Source organism: Cervus elaphus, chromosome 27 (genome assembly GCF_910594005.1).
Source record: "Cervus elaphus chromosome 27, mCerEla1.1, whole genome shotgun sequence".
NCBI classification, from domain to species: domain Eukaryota; kingdom Metazoa; phylum Chordata; class Mammalia; order Artiodactyla; family Cervidae; genus Cervus; species Cervus elaphus.
In genome coordinates this window covers 44756161-44773169 of record NC_057841.1, presented here as the reverse complement: position 1 = coordinate 44773169, position 17009 = coordinate 44756161, and the positions used below count along the sequence as shown (strand labels likewise).

The 17009-nt window shown below is 49.4% G+C and overlaps 1 protein-coding gene across 1 annotated transcript in view; it reads right to left on the bottom strand.

Annotated features, from left to right (window-relative positions):
- The window catches only part of RAB31 (RAB31, member RAS oncogene family), an 81270-nt gene extending 66639 nt beyond the window's left edge, over window positions 1-14631 (bottom strand). Inside the window, exon 1 of the mRNA XM_043888751.1 lies at window positions 14423-14631. Coding sequence (XP_043744686.1) covers window positions 14423-14461 — 39 coding nt within the window. The 5' untranslated portion in view covers window positions 14462-14631. The remainder of the gene's footprint in view (window positions 1-14422) is intronic.
- Window positions 14632-17009: the final 2378 nt, after the last annotated feature.

Here is a 17009-nt window from a genome sequence, read left to right as displayed (position 1 = left end):
ACAGCTCCCCACTGTCGCCTGGCTCCCAGGCCAGGTCTGGGGCTCAGGCCTCAGGCTGTTCAAACTAGGTCACCTGCCCACAGCCAAGCTGCCCGAGAGGTACTCGGCCTCTTTGAGTTTATTCAGAGGCATGATCTGCTTCCCTCCAAAATTAAGACTTTAAGGAATTTCCTAAAATAACACACAAACACCGACCACATTCGTTCCGGCTAATTCAGTGGCTTCTACAACTCAGACTGGGCGCCACACCCAACTCCAGACGAAACTCAGTTTAGTTCTCAGGTAGAGGCAGCTCTTTCCTCGGGCACTCTGCAAGGGCTCTGAGAATCCTGCCCACCCTACATGTGACCTGGAAACTACCCCAAGGAAGTCTTCCATCCCATGATACTTGAGGATTATGGGCAACAGAAGTGTTAACATTCCAGTCAAAGGGAGTTCTGTCCATCAGAGAGCAATAAGCCCATTTCACACCCATGAGATTTCACCAGTCATGTGCGTGGATTCATGTATGAGGGCTCATGGGAGGGAAGGTGAGTCTAAAGACAGAGGAGGGGCCGGCGGCAGAGAGGCTGGGACACAGCACCCAGGACATGTGGATCCGCCCCCAGAGCAGGAGCAGAGGTTGCCAGCTGGGAGGCAGGTGGCAGCCCATGGCCCCAGGAACTCTGTCCATACCCCTCTTGGGCGACTCCAGGAAGTGATGGGAGCCCAGGAGAATGGGATGACACTTCGGGTTCAGGTTGGGACTCCTGGCAGAGAGGAGGAATCAGACTTCTAGAAAGAAGAAGAACCTGTGCCTCTGGATTCACACTTGATACTGAAGAGTGTCCTTCTCAAAGTAGCCTCTGCCCCTCCTGAGAGGCAACAAGCAGTGCTGGACCCACTGTGATGCGGGGTCATCGCTTCACTGACTGCAGAGAATGCCCTACAGTCCATCACCACGGGCATCAGAAAGATTCATCCTGTCACAAGAAGGACTCCAGCCCTGCTCTATTTGTGGGAGATGAAGGATCCAGGATCCAGGATCATTTTAAACGGACTGTGTTACACGTTAAGCTCACTGTATCACTAACTTTCCCACTGACATAGCACTTTCTGGACTAACTCCAGTAGAAGTAATCCCACTCATACTGAAGGGTGAAAAATAAAGAAACACAGCTTGGAAAATACCCCAGTGCTGTAGATGGTGGAAACTGTTAACTCATCATTTCGCCTACTTATTTTTCTAAAACTGGTCCAAACACAGAAGCCACCACACTTCAGAGATGGGTACCACCCCACTAAGGCTCAGCTCACAACATCACTCTTTCCCTTTAGCTCCTCTCAAATCTTTCACTCATTAAAGCATCTTCCACTAACCACTGAATGAATTCTATATATACAATGTTCCAGATTATCATTCTTGGTAAGATGAACATTGGCACAGATGAACAAAACTCGCAATACACTCAGCACCTAGTAAAGCTTGTGCTCATTAATATTAATATTTGTTCCATGAGCAAACCAATCAACTAGATCGTACTTGCAGCCCTGGATGCCCAAGACCCGTGCACCATTCAGTCCCCAAAAGCAGCTTCCTTCACACAATTTCTAAGTTTTCCTGAATCTGACAGATTCAGAAATCAGTGCATTTTTTTAATAGAACAATACAGAGTCCATAAACAGACCCAAATACATACGGGGACTTCATTTATGATAAAAAAAAAAAATAACATATCAGACCAGTGAATAATGATGAACTAATCAATAAACAGCATTAAAACAACTACCTAGACATTTGGAGTAAAGAAAAAAAATCTGAATCCCAACCTGACTCTTTGTACCAAAATAAATTTCACATGATAAAAAAATATTTTTTAATTAAAAAAAATTGAAGACACTATGAATGAACAAGAGAAAAATTAAAATACAAGTTAAAATTTTACAACATTAGAATATGGAAGTACTTTCTAAGCAAGACATAAACACCAAAACCATAAAGGAAAATATTGACATATTTGACTAAATAAAGATTTTTAAATATTAATATGATTTTTAATTCAGTAAAAATAAAGTAAACTAGAGAGCAACAAATTGAAGAAAGGCTTGTGCAATACAAATGACAAAGGGTTTGGTTTCTTAATATACAAAGAGTTCTCACAAGTCAATAAGAAAAATAACCCAATAAAAATTAGGTAAATGATGTGAATGTGTAGGTAACAAGAAATATAGCCAGTCAATAAACATCAAAAGATTCTCAGAATCATCCATAATTAAAGAAATCAAACCAGAACAGGTTATCATCTTTTATCTATAACATCAGCAAAGATAAAAAGTTTTCATGATATTCAGTGTTGGTAAAGGTGCAGAAAATCATTCATAAACACTTACTGGGAATATTCTGGTTTTTAATTTTTGGGGGCTATGCCTTATAGCTTGTGAGATCTTAAGATTCCCTGATCATGGATTGAACCTCGGTTCTGGCAGTGGAAGCAAAGAGTCTTAGCCGTAAGGCCTCCAGGGAATTCCCAGGAATATTCTGCTCTGAGATCTGGACATTTACATAGGTCAGTTTAATTTGTAAAAATCCATGCATACTATAAGATCTGTGAGCTTTTTTGCAAGAACATGACATTTCAGTACAAAAATGTAAAGAATATGTTACATCACCATGAGATATCACCTTACACCTGTTAGAATGGTCATCACCAAAAAGACAAGAGTCAACAGGTTGTAGTGAAAAGGGAACTCTTGTGCTCTGTGGTGGGAATGTAAATTGGTCTAACACTATGGAAAATAATATTGAGGTTCCTCAAAAAATTAAAAACAGATCTAACATATGATCTAGTAATTCCATTTCTGGGCTTATACCCAAAGGAAATGAACACAGGATTTCAATGAAATATCTGTACCCCATATTAACCACAATATTATTCACAAGAGCCCAGATATGGAAACAATCCAAATGCTCATCAATGAATGAATGAATTAAAAAGGATGTGGTACATACAGACAAGAGAGTATTATTCAGCCATGAAGAAGGAAGACATCCTCTCATCTGTGACCACATGGATGGACCTTGAGCACACGATGCTATGTGACATAAGTCAGAGAAAGACCAGTACTGGGTGCTACCACTTATATATTAAACCCGTAAAAAACAGTAAAATGGTGGTAACCAGGGGATGGGGGTTCAGCAGGGTTGGCGGGGGAAGACTGCTATTGTTAAGGGCACAAAGTTGTAACAAGTAGTGAATAAGCCATTGAGATTTAAGGCACAGTATGATGAATAGACAAAAACTGTACTATAATTATGCAATGTGACATACATGACTACATCAGCAATCGTATTACAACACGTAAGTGTATACACACCTAATCTTAAACTCAGTGGCAATTTGCCTGCCAAGGCAGGACACGCAGAAGACTCGGGTTCAGTCCCTGGGTCAGAAAGATCCCCTGGAAGAGGAACTAGCAACCCACTCCAGTATTCTTGCCTGGAAAATCCCATGGACAGACGAGCCTGGTGGGCTACAGTCCATGGGGTTTCAAAGGGTCGGACTCAACAGAGCGACTGAGCTCGTACCTTAAACTTACCCAGTGTTAATGTCAGATTTATTTATTTTTTAAATTAAAGAGTATGTTACAAATCAGGTCAAATTCATGAAAAGGATGAAGTTCTACAACATCACACAGTAAATCAAAAGCTATTACTTATCACCTATGCCTTGCCAGATCCCATGGCTAAGCAGATTAAATAAAACTTAATTGGAGATTGTTTTGTGCAAAGAATCTACTTAGACTCTCTTAAGCCTCAAGATTATCAGGTGTAAAATAGTTTTCAGAAGAGGAATTTTCAACATGACACGCCAGGCCGGGTCAGAGGGGTTGTCTGTGAAAACTGCCAGCATCTTACAAAGCGGGAATCTGGACGCCAGTAGCTATGTGATCTCCCAGGGGAATCGAGCTAGGACGTGACAAAGCCAGAGCAAGCCACGTCTGCCGACCCGAGGGTGACCCAGCGTCCACTGTGCTCAGCTGGCAGGAGGCCCATCTAGCTGTGAAGACAGTTGAACTGCAGCCCTAGAAACTCCTAATGTCTTCAACTCAACCTTCCAGCAGGTTGATCACAGTTTGCGAACCAACACTTTCTGAAACAATTATAGCACTTAACACATATCCCCTGAGGGAGTGAAGGGAAAAAGGCCTGGCATCCAGGGCTTCCTGAACACGAGCTGGAAAAGGGGCAATGGATAAAGCTGAGCCCAAGGTCCCCCTGCACACACAGTCCTGTGATGTCCGGGATGCCTGGGACTTAACAAAGCTCATCTCACACCAGGGCAAGGGGCTGCCACGCAGGGCTGACCGAGGACCGAATGCAACTCAGGGGCCAGACCACACACTTGCCCCTGTGAGGTGCTAGGGGGACCCAGGGCGGGCCGGCGCCACTGTCGCAAGCATGGGGTGTCCGGCACGCGTCCCGGCCTCCCTGCAGAACCACTTCACATCTTCACGGCTCATTCAGGCCAGTCATCTCACCTCCCCCACCCTGGCCAGAACCCTGACGCTGAGGGTATTTACCTTTGCTTTCAGGGAGGATACTCACTCCATAGGGTTGCCCAGAGTCGGACCCAACTGAACGACTTACACTTTCACTTTCTTATCCAGGGAAATACTTCAAACCTGGTTCAATTTGATGAATTATTTTATTTCTTTATTTTTGTGATCCCATTCTACTGTGCCACATGCCAGTCTGAACAAGTAATTTGTGTCTGAGAAAGTCTGCAGCCCAGCAAAGAGTCTGCGTGCGCTGGTTCCAGGGTCATGCGGAGCTGGTTGTAATCCTCGAAAGCTCACTTATTATTATTATTATTATTATTATCATCAGCTGGGAGTCTTTGTGCTGTTACCTGGCCCCAAGCTTCAGTTTCCTTTAATGCATGATGCGGGTGAAACGCTCGTCCAGTGCAACAGACTGAAAAAGAGATGGAGTCTAATCCTCCCTTTGCTCCTGGGCTGGCCGTCCGACTCGATCAGTGAAACGTGACAGAAAGGACATTCTGTGATCTATGAGCAAGGAGCCTGTTAGCATCCACCCAAAGCTCATGGAACAGAAGGCGAGCAGGACCCTGTGGGGCCCTCGTGGGCACAAAAGCCTTTCTTTGTCCCCCGTTTCTTGTTTGTAGGAAAAAGGCTTCGGCCTCCTAGACCTTCCCCGCGTTCCAAAGGGCAGACTCAAGCAGTTTCTAATTGTGGGAGGGAGGAGATGCAGAAACAAAGGAAAAGCACACAGGAAATAGCAGTCCAGCCTTGGGGCAGGGTCCTGGTTCCTCCTCAAGGGATGCCCAGAAAATATCTCTGAGCTCTTTTGCGGGAACTAAGGCCCCACCCAGGTTGTTGTTGCTGTTCAGTTGCTCAGTTGTGTCCCACTCTTTGAAACCCCATGGACCACACCACAACCAGGCTTCTTTGTCCTTCACCATCACCTGGAGCTTGCTGAAACTCACGTTCACCGAGTTGGTGATGTTATCCAACCATCTCATCCTCTGTCGCCTCCTTCTCCTCTTCCCAGCATCAGGGTCTTTTCCAATGAGTTGGCTCTTCGCATCAGGTGGCCAAAGTATTGCCAGAGAATGTTCAAACTACCGCTCATCTCACATGCTAGCAAGGTCATGCTCAAAATCCTCTCACCCAGGTGGAGGATGCTAACTTCAGGCTGAGCACAAGATTCCTGGAGCACAACCTGCTTCCTGCCCTTACCCCAAATTTTCCTATAAAACTCTTCCCCCCAAACCATTGAGGAGTGCAGACTTTTTTGAGTGTGAGCTGTTTGTTCTCCTTGCTCAGTCCTGCAATACCCCTTTCTCTGCTGCAAACTGTGACATTTCAGTTTGTTTGGCCTCACTGTGTGTCATGTATGAAAACCTGAGTTCACAACACAACTCCTGACCTGGAGATGGCCAGCCACAATGGAGGGAGTCTGACTGCCCTGAGACTCCACACTGTGAGGAAGTCCACGTGACGGCATGGAGAAGCCACGTGAAGACAGATGTCTGGTCATCCACTGGGTGCAGCCAGCCCAGCCCCAGCGACCACAACTTCGGCTCCAGCCCCGGGCACCATCTGAGCAAGGACTGCCCATCTGAGCCCAGTCAGCCCCCAGAGCAGTCGGTGAGGAGGAACAATAAACTGTTGTTTTAAGCACTAAGTTTGGGGTGCTTAAGGAAAGCAACTTGGGGTGCAAAGCAACGGAAAGCCAAAACACTCAGCACGGTGTCTAGCATGTGAGTCACCCTCGGTACATGTCAGCTGTCCTGATTACAGAAATACTCATAAACTAGAGTACTTTCAAGACATCCCGATTCATCCAAGGCATTCTGAAGTGCTTTCCTTTTTTTTTTTTTTTCTTTTTAATTTTTAAGTTTATTTTGAATTGGAGGATAATTGCTTTACAATGTTGTGTTCATTTCTGCCATACAACAACATGAATCAGCCACAGGGTTACATGTGTCCCCTCCCTCTTGAACCTCCCTCCTACCTCCCACCCCATCCCACCCCTCTAGGTTTGTCACAGAGCACCAGGCTGAGTTCCCTGTGTTATACGCAACGTCCCATTAGCTAGCTACTTTACACAGGGTAATGTGTTTATTTCAATGCTACTCTCTCAAAGCACTTTCTTGCCTGAGAAAGAACAGAGTAAGTTTTGGCTTCAATTCCAGGCCTGTGTTCAATCTTCCTCAACTGTTACTGATGTCGCTGTTGTTGTGATCAGGGCTGAGGGCAACTGCAAATTATTATGGTGCTTGTAAGTTTATAATTACTGTTTTTCTTCTACCCATGGATAATTTTAATAAGAAAGGAGTCGAGGACGTACAGAGAAGACACCAGCAGAGCATCTGTAACTACAGTGCTCTCGAGCAAGACTAAGGGTGTGCACGTGGTTAGTTGTGACACAATAATCACCATTAACAAATTGCAAGCACAGGGCTGACAGGAGTAAAATGCACAATCATGCAATTCACATCAATACAGCAACATGTTCACATCATAAATTATATCGATTATAACTTTAGCAAGACTTTCAAAAATATTTCTATCCTTATTGAGAAAAGATTCTACTAGTTATCTTACTAAGATTAACCTAACCTGAGGTGGAGATCTAGAAATAATACACTCCATCTTTTTAAAGCAATGTCTTTCTTTAAAAAAATATTCTCTGGACTGTGCTTCTGGGGCCCTTTTAAGGCTCTACAAGCTCCACTCCCTTACCTGGCAATTGAGCATCATGTGACATGATGTCATGTGACATCCCAGGGGTCGCCTGGTGCTGTTACTTCACCTCCCCCTTCCAGTTCTATCAGCCCAAGGACCCTGCTGGGCTGGAAACCCAGGGACAGAGCCTCCCTCAGCACCCCAGCTCTGTGGTAAGTCCTCATACCTGCCTACACGCACACAGCTGTAAGGGTCTCTGTTCAACCCCACAGCACTCTTCCCATTAGTGAACTCCCCACTTACTTTATACAGATCCCTTTTTAAAAACTAAAACAAGCAGCCTCGGGAAATGCCTGCGTTACTCCCCACAGGGTGAGCTGGCCGGGTTTCTGGTCTATACTGGCAGCAGAAGAAAAGGTCACTCACTGGGACTCAGCACACCCCCTGCTCAGAGGGTTGGAAAGCAGAGTCAGAAACATTTCCCTCTTAGAGCCCAGCCCTGATGTTTCTTTAAAGGACAGACTGATGATTCACCCATGAGAAGTGGAGAGAATAAGGAAACACAATGATGGAAGACTGTGGGGCTGAAAAGCACAGAGAAAACCAGGGAGCAGGACGGTGGGCTGGATGCTGATCATAGAGTGAAGGAGTCATCTGAACATAAAAGACAGGGAAAGAAGAACCATCAGGAGGTGGCCGTGAGATGAAGGAGGGCAGCTGTCTGCGGGACTTCCATCGTACCTGAGGCAACAAGACCCGGGCAAGGCAGTACAGTCCCATGTCCTAACAAAGAGACGAAGTTCAAGGCGTCATCCTGGTGAGGACCCCGTCTCTGCCATCTCACCCCAATCCCTCCCCAACCTCATCACTAGATTCAAAATTCAATGAAGAACTCAGACAATGGGAAAAAAAAAGTAGCTTTTCAGAAGTTTGTTATGAAAAAGTTTAGAAACTATCTTAGCTCCTAAAATGAAAGGGGTCTGTGAAATATTTAACTTTGATGCTATGAGATGTTCTTCAAAAACACACAAAGAGACTTTCTTAATTAAGCTTGCTATAAATGTAAATGCCCTGGCCAACTGTTTGATAAGAAAGGGAGGGAGAACAAGAAATGCTTTGCTCTCTTCTCTTGCCAGCAGAGGGCAAGTGTTATGTGACACTGTGTGTATGTCTGTGTGTGTAAGCCTAGGTCTTCATCCTCTTACTCCCTCACTCATATGTCTTTCCTCTTATCTTCTCCTCTCCATCCCCTCCCCCACCCTCCTTCCCTCCTTCCTTCTCCCCTTCCAGTGCTGGCTGGTGAAGAGGCACTTTTCAGGACCAGGCATCTCATTTGCATGTCCTCATTAGGCTAGCAACTCCATGAGAGCAGAAAGGAAGTTATTCTGGAAAACTCAGGTGTCTGTTTCTTCTAGAAAAACAGACTGTTGATACAAAGGGATCCAGCTCCCCAGATCTTGCTCAAAGGAAAGAAAGTAGGAGGGACATGACCTCCCCTAGGTTCTACCAGCCCGAGTCATCCAGATGCCTCCAAGGAGATTGAAAGTGGCCCAGGCTGCATTCTAGCTTAGATCTAGGGTAAGCAGAAGGCACAGCGGTGACCTCCAGAGAACTGGGAGAAGGCTGGGCCTCAGGAGCAAGGAAACTGATCAGAAAAGACTCCTGGGGTCTGAAGGTTCCGCGGGGAGAAGCTCTCCAGGGGACTCTAATGTTAAATCCCACTTTTCTGTATTTCTGCCAACAAACTCCTCAGGACACCTGCGACTCTCAGCAGCTTAGCACTCAAGTGGGGAAAATAAATCATCTGGTCTGTTAGGAGGTGGTCAGTGCTCACGGAAAAAGACCAGGCCCAGAGCCCCGAGGGGAGAACTGGGCGGGCTCGGCATCTCACTCACCCCCGGCAGATTTCAGTCTGCACCTTCAGTCCCTGCTAAAGCGCCAGACCCACAAGGTCAAGGCCCTTTGTGCTGTTCAGACACACCATTGCACAGTCAGAGAGGCCAGGAGTGTTCACTGAGAGCCATAGAGCTAAACGAGAAAGATGTTTCCACATTATACATGAGCACAGAAAAAAAAAAGGCTGTTCAACATCACCTACATGGTCTTCCCACCTGAACCCAGAAGAAGCAACGAGGAAACAAAACAGAAACATTGAGATCCCAGGTCTTTGTACAAGACAACTGGCCTGGATGCTTCAGAGGTGCCAGTGTCATGGTGGGAAAAAAAAGAGAGGGACTGCCTCAGAAGAAAGAGGTGAGAAGCAAATGTAACACGCAATCCCTGACTATATAGTCCATGGGATCTCAGAGTCGGACACGACTGAGCGACTTTCGAGGCTGTCCTGTCCACCTGCCGCCACCCTCAGCTCCCGGCACGAAAGAAGCTGCCGATAATCAGTGGATAACTGAGGGAAGGAAAATGAGTGAAAGTCGCTCAGTCGTGTCCGACTCTTTGAGACCCCATGGACTATATAGTCCATGGAATTCTCCAGGCCAGAATACTGGAGTGGGTAGCTATTCCCTTCTCCAGGGTATCTTCCCAACCAGGGGATCAAACCCAGGTCTCCCGCATTGCAGGTGGATTCTTAACCAGCTGAGCCACCGGGAACCCCGAGGGAAGGAAAGCCTACTCCAATTTCTAACACATGTGACAAATTATACAAACTCAGACAAAAGGAAGTGGAGTTAGTTAGACATTAGTCTAACCTGTCAGACACAACTGAACTTGAAGACCTTTTCTAATGCCTGAGCTCAAATCTCCTCACATCCTGGTACCTTAAGGAGTAGGTTTCCCTGGTGACTCAGATGGTAAAGAATCTGCCTGTAATGCAGGAGACCCGGGTTTGATCCCTGGTCTGGAAGATTCCCTGAAGAAGGGAATGGCAACCCACTCCAGTATTCTTGCCTGGAGAATTCCATGGACAGAGGAGCCTGGCAGGCTACAGTCCACGGGGGTCACAAAAAGTCGGATAGGACTGAACAGCTTAGCACCAGCACCACCAACAGAACCTCAGACTTAGACAATGCTGATGGTGGCCTGGGCGGTTCCTCCCCATGCTATGCATGTGTTCCTTCCTCAAGGACCCCACACGTTCACACCACCTTACAGAATACTGTCAGTAATGGGTGCTCACCCTCACCCAGAGCAGCCAGGCCAGGGTCCACAGGTCAGGCTGATCTGCTTCTTGTGAGCAGCCTCGTGGGTCCTGGTGCCCCCGGGGACCCCTCAGCCCTCTTTGGTGAAGTTCTCACCACCCAGATGTCACAGCAAATCCGAGGGACTTGCCTGCTCTTCGAACAGAGTCCAGAGGAGATGCCTCACCAGGCCCCTGATGGCTGCAGAGGAAGTGGCAGAAATCTCTAAACTGTCGTCAAGACAACCTAAGTCCAAATATAAATCTCTTTGGGATTCCATTCGGAAGCAGTTTTTAAGTGCACACACCCAGAGGAAATAATAAAAGAAAAGAAAGCGCCTCTCCCCATCCCCTGGCCCTACCCCTCCTTCCCCTCCTCTTTCTCTCTCTCTCTCTCCCCCCTCCTGCTTTTTGCCACGTGGTGATGTGTGTTAAAAACGCAAACTGGGACGCTTTCCACTTTTGGGGTTGGAACAGCTGCTGCCTCAATATTGTTTTTGTTAGTTTTTTTTTTTTAAACATACTTTGCTGTTTTTAATGGAGTTGTTTTTTAACTACGTGTTTCATAATACTAACTGAGATTCACAAAGCGGGAAGACTGGCACTTTAATTGGCAAGAGTGAGACTCATGGGTCCTAAGAGTCCAACTCAGACAGTCTGCTGCCCAGCTCAATCCCAAGACAGCCAGGCTTATCCCAGGGAAGGGAACTCATGAAGGCACGGGAGAAATATGACCAAGTCCTCCCATGGAAACAACAAGAGCCAAGAATTTCTAACAGGTAGCCTAAATAAACCCCATGCTCTCAGTCCTTCATTTTTCCAAGAGCACAAAGCATTCGGGGAATGCTCCATAGATGGCTGTGGTTCCATGTGGGAGCACGCACCAGGAGAAGTGAGATCAGGGTTCTGAACCCCAGGGCCTAACAGCAGGGTTCTGAAAGGCGCAGGTGCATACCGCCTGGCACACCCCGCTGTCACCTGCTGCAAGTGACCCTCGGGTCAGGAATCTTCACCCACGTGAGGACCTTTAGCTCAGAGTGGGGTATGCCTGCACCACCCAAGCCTAACACAACCATGGCCTTAAATGGGAAACAGGTCCCCCAGCGATCACCGAGTGACAGGGATAATCACTCGGTGATTAAAGGACCAGCCCCTCAGCCTCTCGGGTGAGCCAGCAAGGCAGCAGCTAAATGGTCCTGCTCCCATCACCTGCTCAATTGGGCTGACAGACAGTGATGCTGGCAGCAGGCGTGGCTGCAAGGGCCTGAGATTTCAGGAAGGTGTGGCAGTGGCTGAAAACAGGAAGCTGAGTGTTGACTGCATGCAAGACTTCATCCACAAAAGACAGGCCGCCCATACAAAGAACAGAGGAACCAGGGCTCCAGTTAAAATTCTGAGAGGACCATGAGCTTGGCACCGAATCTCTTTTCCTGGGGCTGATCCACAGGATTCTCTCTCATGTGGATCTGCCAAGAGAGCAAACCAGCAGTCAGACTGGCTTTGGCCGCACCCAGTGCGATCTCAGGGCTTCCCTAGTGGCTCAGCGATAAAAGAATCTGCCTGCAATGCAGGAGACTTGGGTTCAATCCCTGGGTAGGGAAGATCCCCTGGAGGAGGAAATGGCAACCCACTCCAGTATTCTTGCCTGAGAAATCCCATAGACAGAGGAGCCTGGCGGGCTACAGTCCATGGGGTCGCAAAAGAGCCACACATGACTTAGCGACTAAACCACCATCACCACCAGCGTATCTCACCCAGAGCATCGCCCTAGCTGTCACACACACAGGATGGGACCAGCCAAACTGGGGGACTTAAGACACATTACTCAGTGTGATAACAAGAGCAATGGCCCTTTCTCAGATTTCAAATAAATGGCTTCTGATCTGAACAAGAATAAAACCTAGAGCCTCTCAAAAAAAGAAGACCACAGCCACACGGTGATGGGACTGAAACTTCAAAGTCTTCATCTGCTCAGATTTATCTTCCTAAACTGCTGTGGGGCTGTTCTTTTCTTTCAAGCCCAGCCTCCTACCTCTGGGCCTCTGCAAAGGACCAGCACACAAGGAGAGGCATTGTCTTCAGGAAGTCACTGAAGGAGTGCATTCCATCCTTAGAGATAAGGCAAAAAGAAGTGCAGGGGCTTCCCCCAGCTTTCTCATCTCCCAGGCTTGCTAATTATCATCCTGGGTAGGAGGAAATGGCACTGTGTATCTTAGAAGATCGTCTGCTCTAGTCCTCTGCCTTAAACGGGAGGATGTTATCACGTCCATTTCATGGACGCAGTGTTCAAGATACTTTTCCAGAAGTGCACAGCAGTGAGCAGGAGAGCATAAAAACCCAGGCTTGCTGCTTTGGATCAGGGCTCTTCCTACCTGATTGTAGAAGGAAACAGACTTATCTACAAGCAGAAAAATTGAACATAATTAATGTGCTGGGACAAGCATATCATTTCTGACTTTTTTTTATTCCCAAGGCCAATCCTGACACACATAACACACGTCAAAGTTGCCTCTTGGTTCCTGGGGACCCGACCTTCTGAGTCTTCGAAGCGCTTCCTGGAGGCTGAAATGACTCCTCAGGAGGAAAACACGCGATTCCTGGAATTTGTGTCTGGCTTATGTTAGAGAGCCTGGCAGTTGGTGACACCTACCCCTGCAACTCTGACAAAGGTCAACAGAGGGAGGCCGGGACAGCATCCACCAGATCCAGGCCATGGCCCAACATGGGGGCAGGCACAGAGAAGAGAGGGCCTCTGCCTGATGCCCCTGGATGAATCAGGAGACCAAGGCCAACAGGACAACCTAGTGTAAATGGGACTTTAGCAAAGGACAGTGAGGGCAGACCTCCCCAGGTTCCAGAATGGCCTCCAGGGAGTCCAGACAGCCCCTTGTTGTTGCTGTTCAGTCACTCACTCTTTGTGACCCCAAGGACTGCAGTACGCCAGGCTTCCCTGTCCTTCACCATCTCCTGGAATTTGCTCAAACTCATATCCATTGAGTCAGTGATGCCATCCAACCATCTCATCGTCTGTTGCCCCCTTCTCCTCCTGCCCTCAGTCTTTCCCAGCATCACGGTCCGGGGCAATCCGGCCCTAACCTAGAACCATTCCTTCTTTATCTGCTTCTGCACAGCCCTCTTGACAGACCGGTTAGCACTGCTTTTGATATAAACAGAACCGGTCCAACCTTTACTGCTTTTTTCGGAAACTGTTTTCTTGGGAGACCAGAACTGCCAAGGGCTGAACACTAGGCGTCCGTGCCAAAAGCTGCTAAAACCAGGACTGAAAACCAGCTCTTCCCAAGGAAGCAATTCCGGAATGCGGTGTGGGTACCCAAAAGGGAGCGATCCAAAACGCCAGCTGAATTCCCTGAGCACTCCCTGGGGGCAGGTCCGCACCGCTGGGGAGTTTGTGTCTGTCTTTGTTTCCGGCTTCTTCCACGTTTCTCTGGGCTCAGAAGGACCCACTTCGGGAGGGGAAGTGGGGACAGGGGAGGACTCTGTCGTCCTGCCCTGATCCGCAGCACGAAAAGTTTTCTACGGTGGTTCTCCCTCTACGTTCCCGCCAGGTCGTCCCCTCGCGCATTTTTTCACCCCAAGTTGAGCTTTGTTGTTTTCTTTCTTTTTTTTTTAAAGTAAATAAACTAATTGCCCCCAGGAGGCAAAAGGATTCCGCGCCTTGGCTAAGTAACTTAAAGTTTCCGCCGGAAGGAAATTATCAAAGGCGAAGGAGAAAGCCCACGGAGGCGGGGTCCTGGCCTGGTGTCATCGCGGAGGGGTCCCCGGCCCGGCGCGGGCCGAGAGGACTAGGGCTCCGGGAACGCGGGCGCGGCGAGGGGACGAGCCAGGAAGCGCCCGAGAGAGGCTCGGACCTGACCCGGCGGGGCAGGGACAGGGAACGGGCCGGCGAAGCGGGGTGCGCGCAGGGGACACCGGGGCGCACGGACGTGGGGGGGGGGGGGTGCTGGTTGGGGGGCGGGGCGGGGGAAGTTGAAGACAAGGGGGCGCGGGGAAGCGGGGACGAGGAGGGCGCGGGGAGGAGGGTGACTAAGAGGACGCTGGGGGTAGGGGGGCGCGCGGCCCCAGGGGCGCAGGACTCACCCCAAGAAGACACACTTTGAGCTCTCGGATGGCCATCATGAGCTCGGGGCCGGGCCGGGCAGGGGCTCCGCATCCTCCGGGGCCGACACGCTCCGCGCCCCGCCAGCCGGCTCCTGCGGTCCCCGCCTTCCCTCGCGCCGCCCGCGGGCGGATCCACGGCAGCTGCTATTTCTGGGCCTCTGGCCGCGCCGAGGGTCACGTGGCCGCCGCCGGCTCCTCCGGGGGGTGCGGGGAACTTCGCCCGCCGGCTCCCAGGACCGCCCCTGACGGCGTCAGCCCCCGGGCCCCCACCCGCGTGCCCCTGGCGTCCTGGCACCGGGCCTCCTCCTTCCGGCCAGCCCGGCCTCGGACCCGGCTCAGCAGAGCTCACACGACCCCCGGCCCCCGGCTCCCAGGCCACGGGGTGGAGGGAGGACCAGTCCGGCCCGCGGAGGCGGCGGCCCACGACTGGACACTGCGTCCCCCGCGGTAAAGGGGATGTTGTCCACCCGGGATCTGCGGGGAGCACTCTGAGGCCTAAGCGCACTGGACAGAGGCAGTCGGACGGAAGGAGGGTCTGACCATGCAGCCCGCCTCTCCCGCAGCTCCTCGTGTTGTGGGGAGGGGGCTTCAGTGTACCCCCAGGTCGCTTGCCAGCCTCAGCCCCATGTTAGCTTTTCCATATGTCATCGGAAGTGATTCTAGAAGCAAAGGCCTATTCCTTCCCCCAGAGCAGGCTGGTCCGCCCCTGAAAGGGGAAGCGCATTGTAGGCAGGAAGCTGATGTGCAGGGCACAGAAAATGCTGCAACTTGGGGTCAGACCCCCGGCCTCAGACCCCCCGGCTAGAAACAGGCGGCTTGGCGGACCTTTTGTATCCTTCCAAAGCAGGCTTGGGGGGTCTGCGGCTTGTCTCCACAGTGGCCCGTCCACTACAGAAATGCCAGCTTTTTGGACATAGGTACTTGAGTTAGGTGTGGCATTTCAGATTGGAAACAACTTTCTTTAAACTTTATCCCCTAACCACACTCTCAGGCCTCTGTCCTGACCTTGCAGTTCTCCAGTGAACCACCCTCCCACCTTGATTATCTGGGTTTTGCTCCTAGTGAGGCCCCCTTGAAGCTACCCACCACCCAGGTGACCCCATGCTGTGGGAACATCCAATCACGACCTCCAGAGAGAAATTCTAAAAAGCCAGAGTCAAATAGTGCCCTTCTCTCAAAGAAAAGCCCTGACAGTTGGCAGTGAATCCCCCAGGGTAGTAGCTTCCCCTGGCTTGGGCAGGCTTGGAGGATTACCCACTCACATAAATCAGGACTAAATTGTTCAAAAAGTAGCCATGGATGAAATACAGGTCTTATTCAGCGTGGAGATCGTTGTATCGATACCTGTCCTTGGTTTAGTATCTAAAGCAAGGACAGGATGAAAAGAGGCCTGCCCAGAGTCTCCCAGCACTGGGCACTGGGCCTCCTGTCTTCAGATCCGCTGAGCAGAGGATAAGCACCACACAGCCACAGAGCAGCCGTGGTCAAGCAGCTCTGGCAAGGCCACCTCACATCCCCGGCAGAACAACTTGAATCTCCACGTCCTAGTGCTTCCCTTTGGTCTTGCTTCTCACTTCCCCAAAGTCAACCAAACCAGTTCTCACTTCCTGAAAGTTAGCCAAACCAGGGTGGGAGGCTTTTCCATTAACGCTGCATTAGGTCCTTAAGGGCAGGACCACCCCAGACAAGTGGGCTGGCAGAATTTCTCATCTGATCCCCTGTTCTTCCTTCATTCCTCGCATTCCTCTCGCTTCTGCACTGGCCTCGGTGTCTGCCATGCTTGTGTGGTTTCTGGGTTCCTCCCTAGTAGTCACTGATCCAGGCTTTCCCCCTGAGAATCACCTACATGTTTTATTCTCCCCACACTCACCCCATTAAAATCTCCTCACTCATGTCTCATTCTGACCAGGCAAGCACTTCACAAAGTGCCAACACTTTGTGGACCACCATCATGGATTTATACCCTCTCCTAGGCCAAGTCATCCTTGGGGGCTTAAGAACTGGCCCTGAGGAAACCCTGGTCCCACGGACCACCCCAAAGTGATGCACCAGGCTCTCCCGGGCAGGAGAGACAGTAGCTGCTCCCAGACGCATTTGGGGAGTGTCTGTCCAGGGTAGGTCTCCACTTGATAAAGGTATAATGTTCCCTAGGAATGTTTTTATCATACTGTAGGATGACTGTTGGAAGGGCCCAGCCTGACTCCTCTGGAATTCTCTGCAAATGCGAAGAGGTTCTGATGTAACTTAAACAGAAATAAAAATCCAATGGTATGTAACTGAGGGCTTATCAAATTTTTAAAAGATGGAATAGGCAGAAGTGTCCCATGAAATCTTTGCAAACCAAAAGGTCATTGGGCTAATTTGAATTTATGCTTTTCTGCTGCTGTGAAGTCCTCGGTGGCACCTACAAGATGCAATTGAACTCTTAAGTACATCTTGTGATAACGCTGCGCCAAAACCAGCCTCTTCTCTGCCTGCTGGTAGAACCCATCAACCTCCAGAGACGTGCTCAGGTGCACCTTCAAGGTAGGTCTCTGCCTGGGCTTGCACGTGCTCTACTCACGGC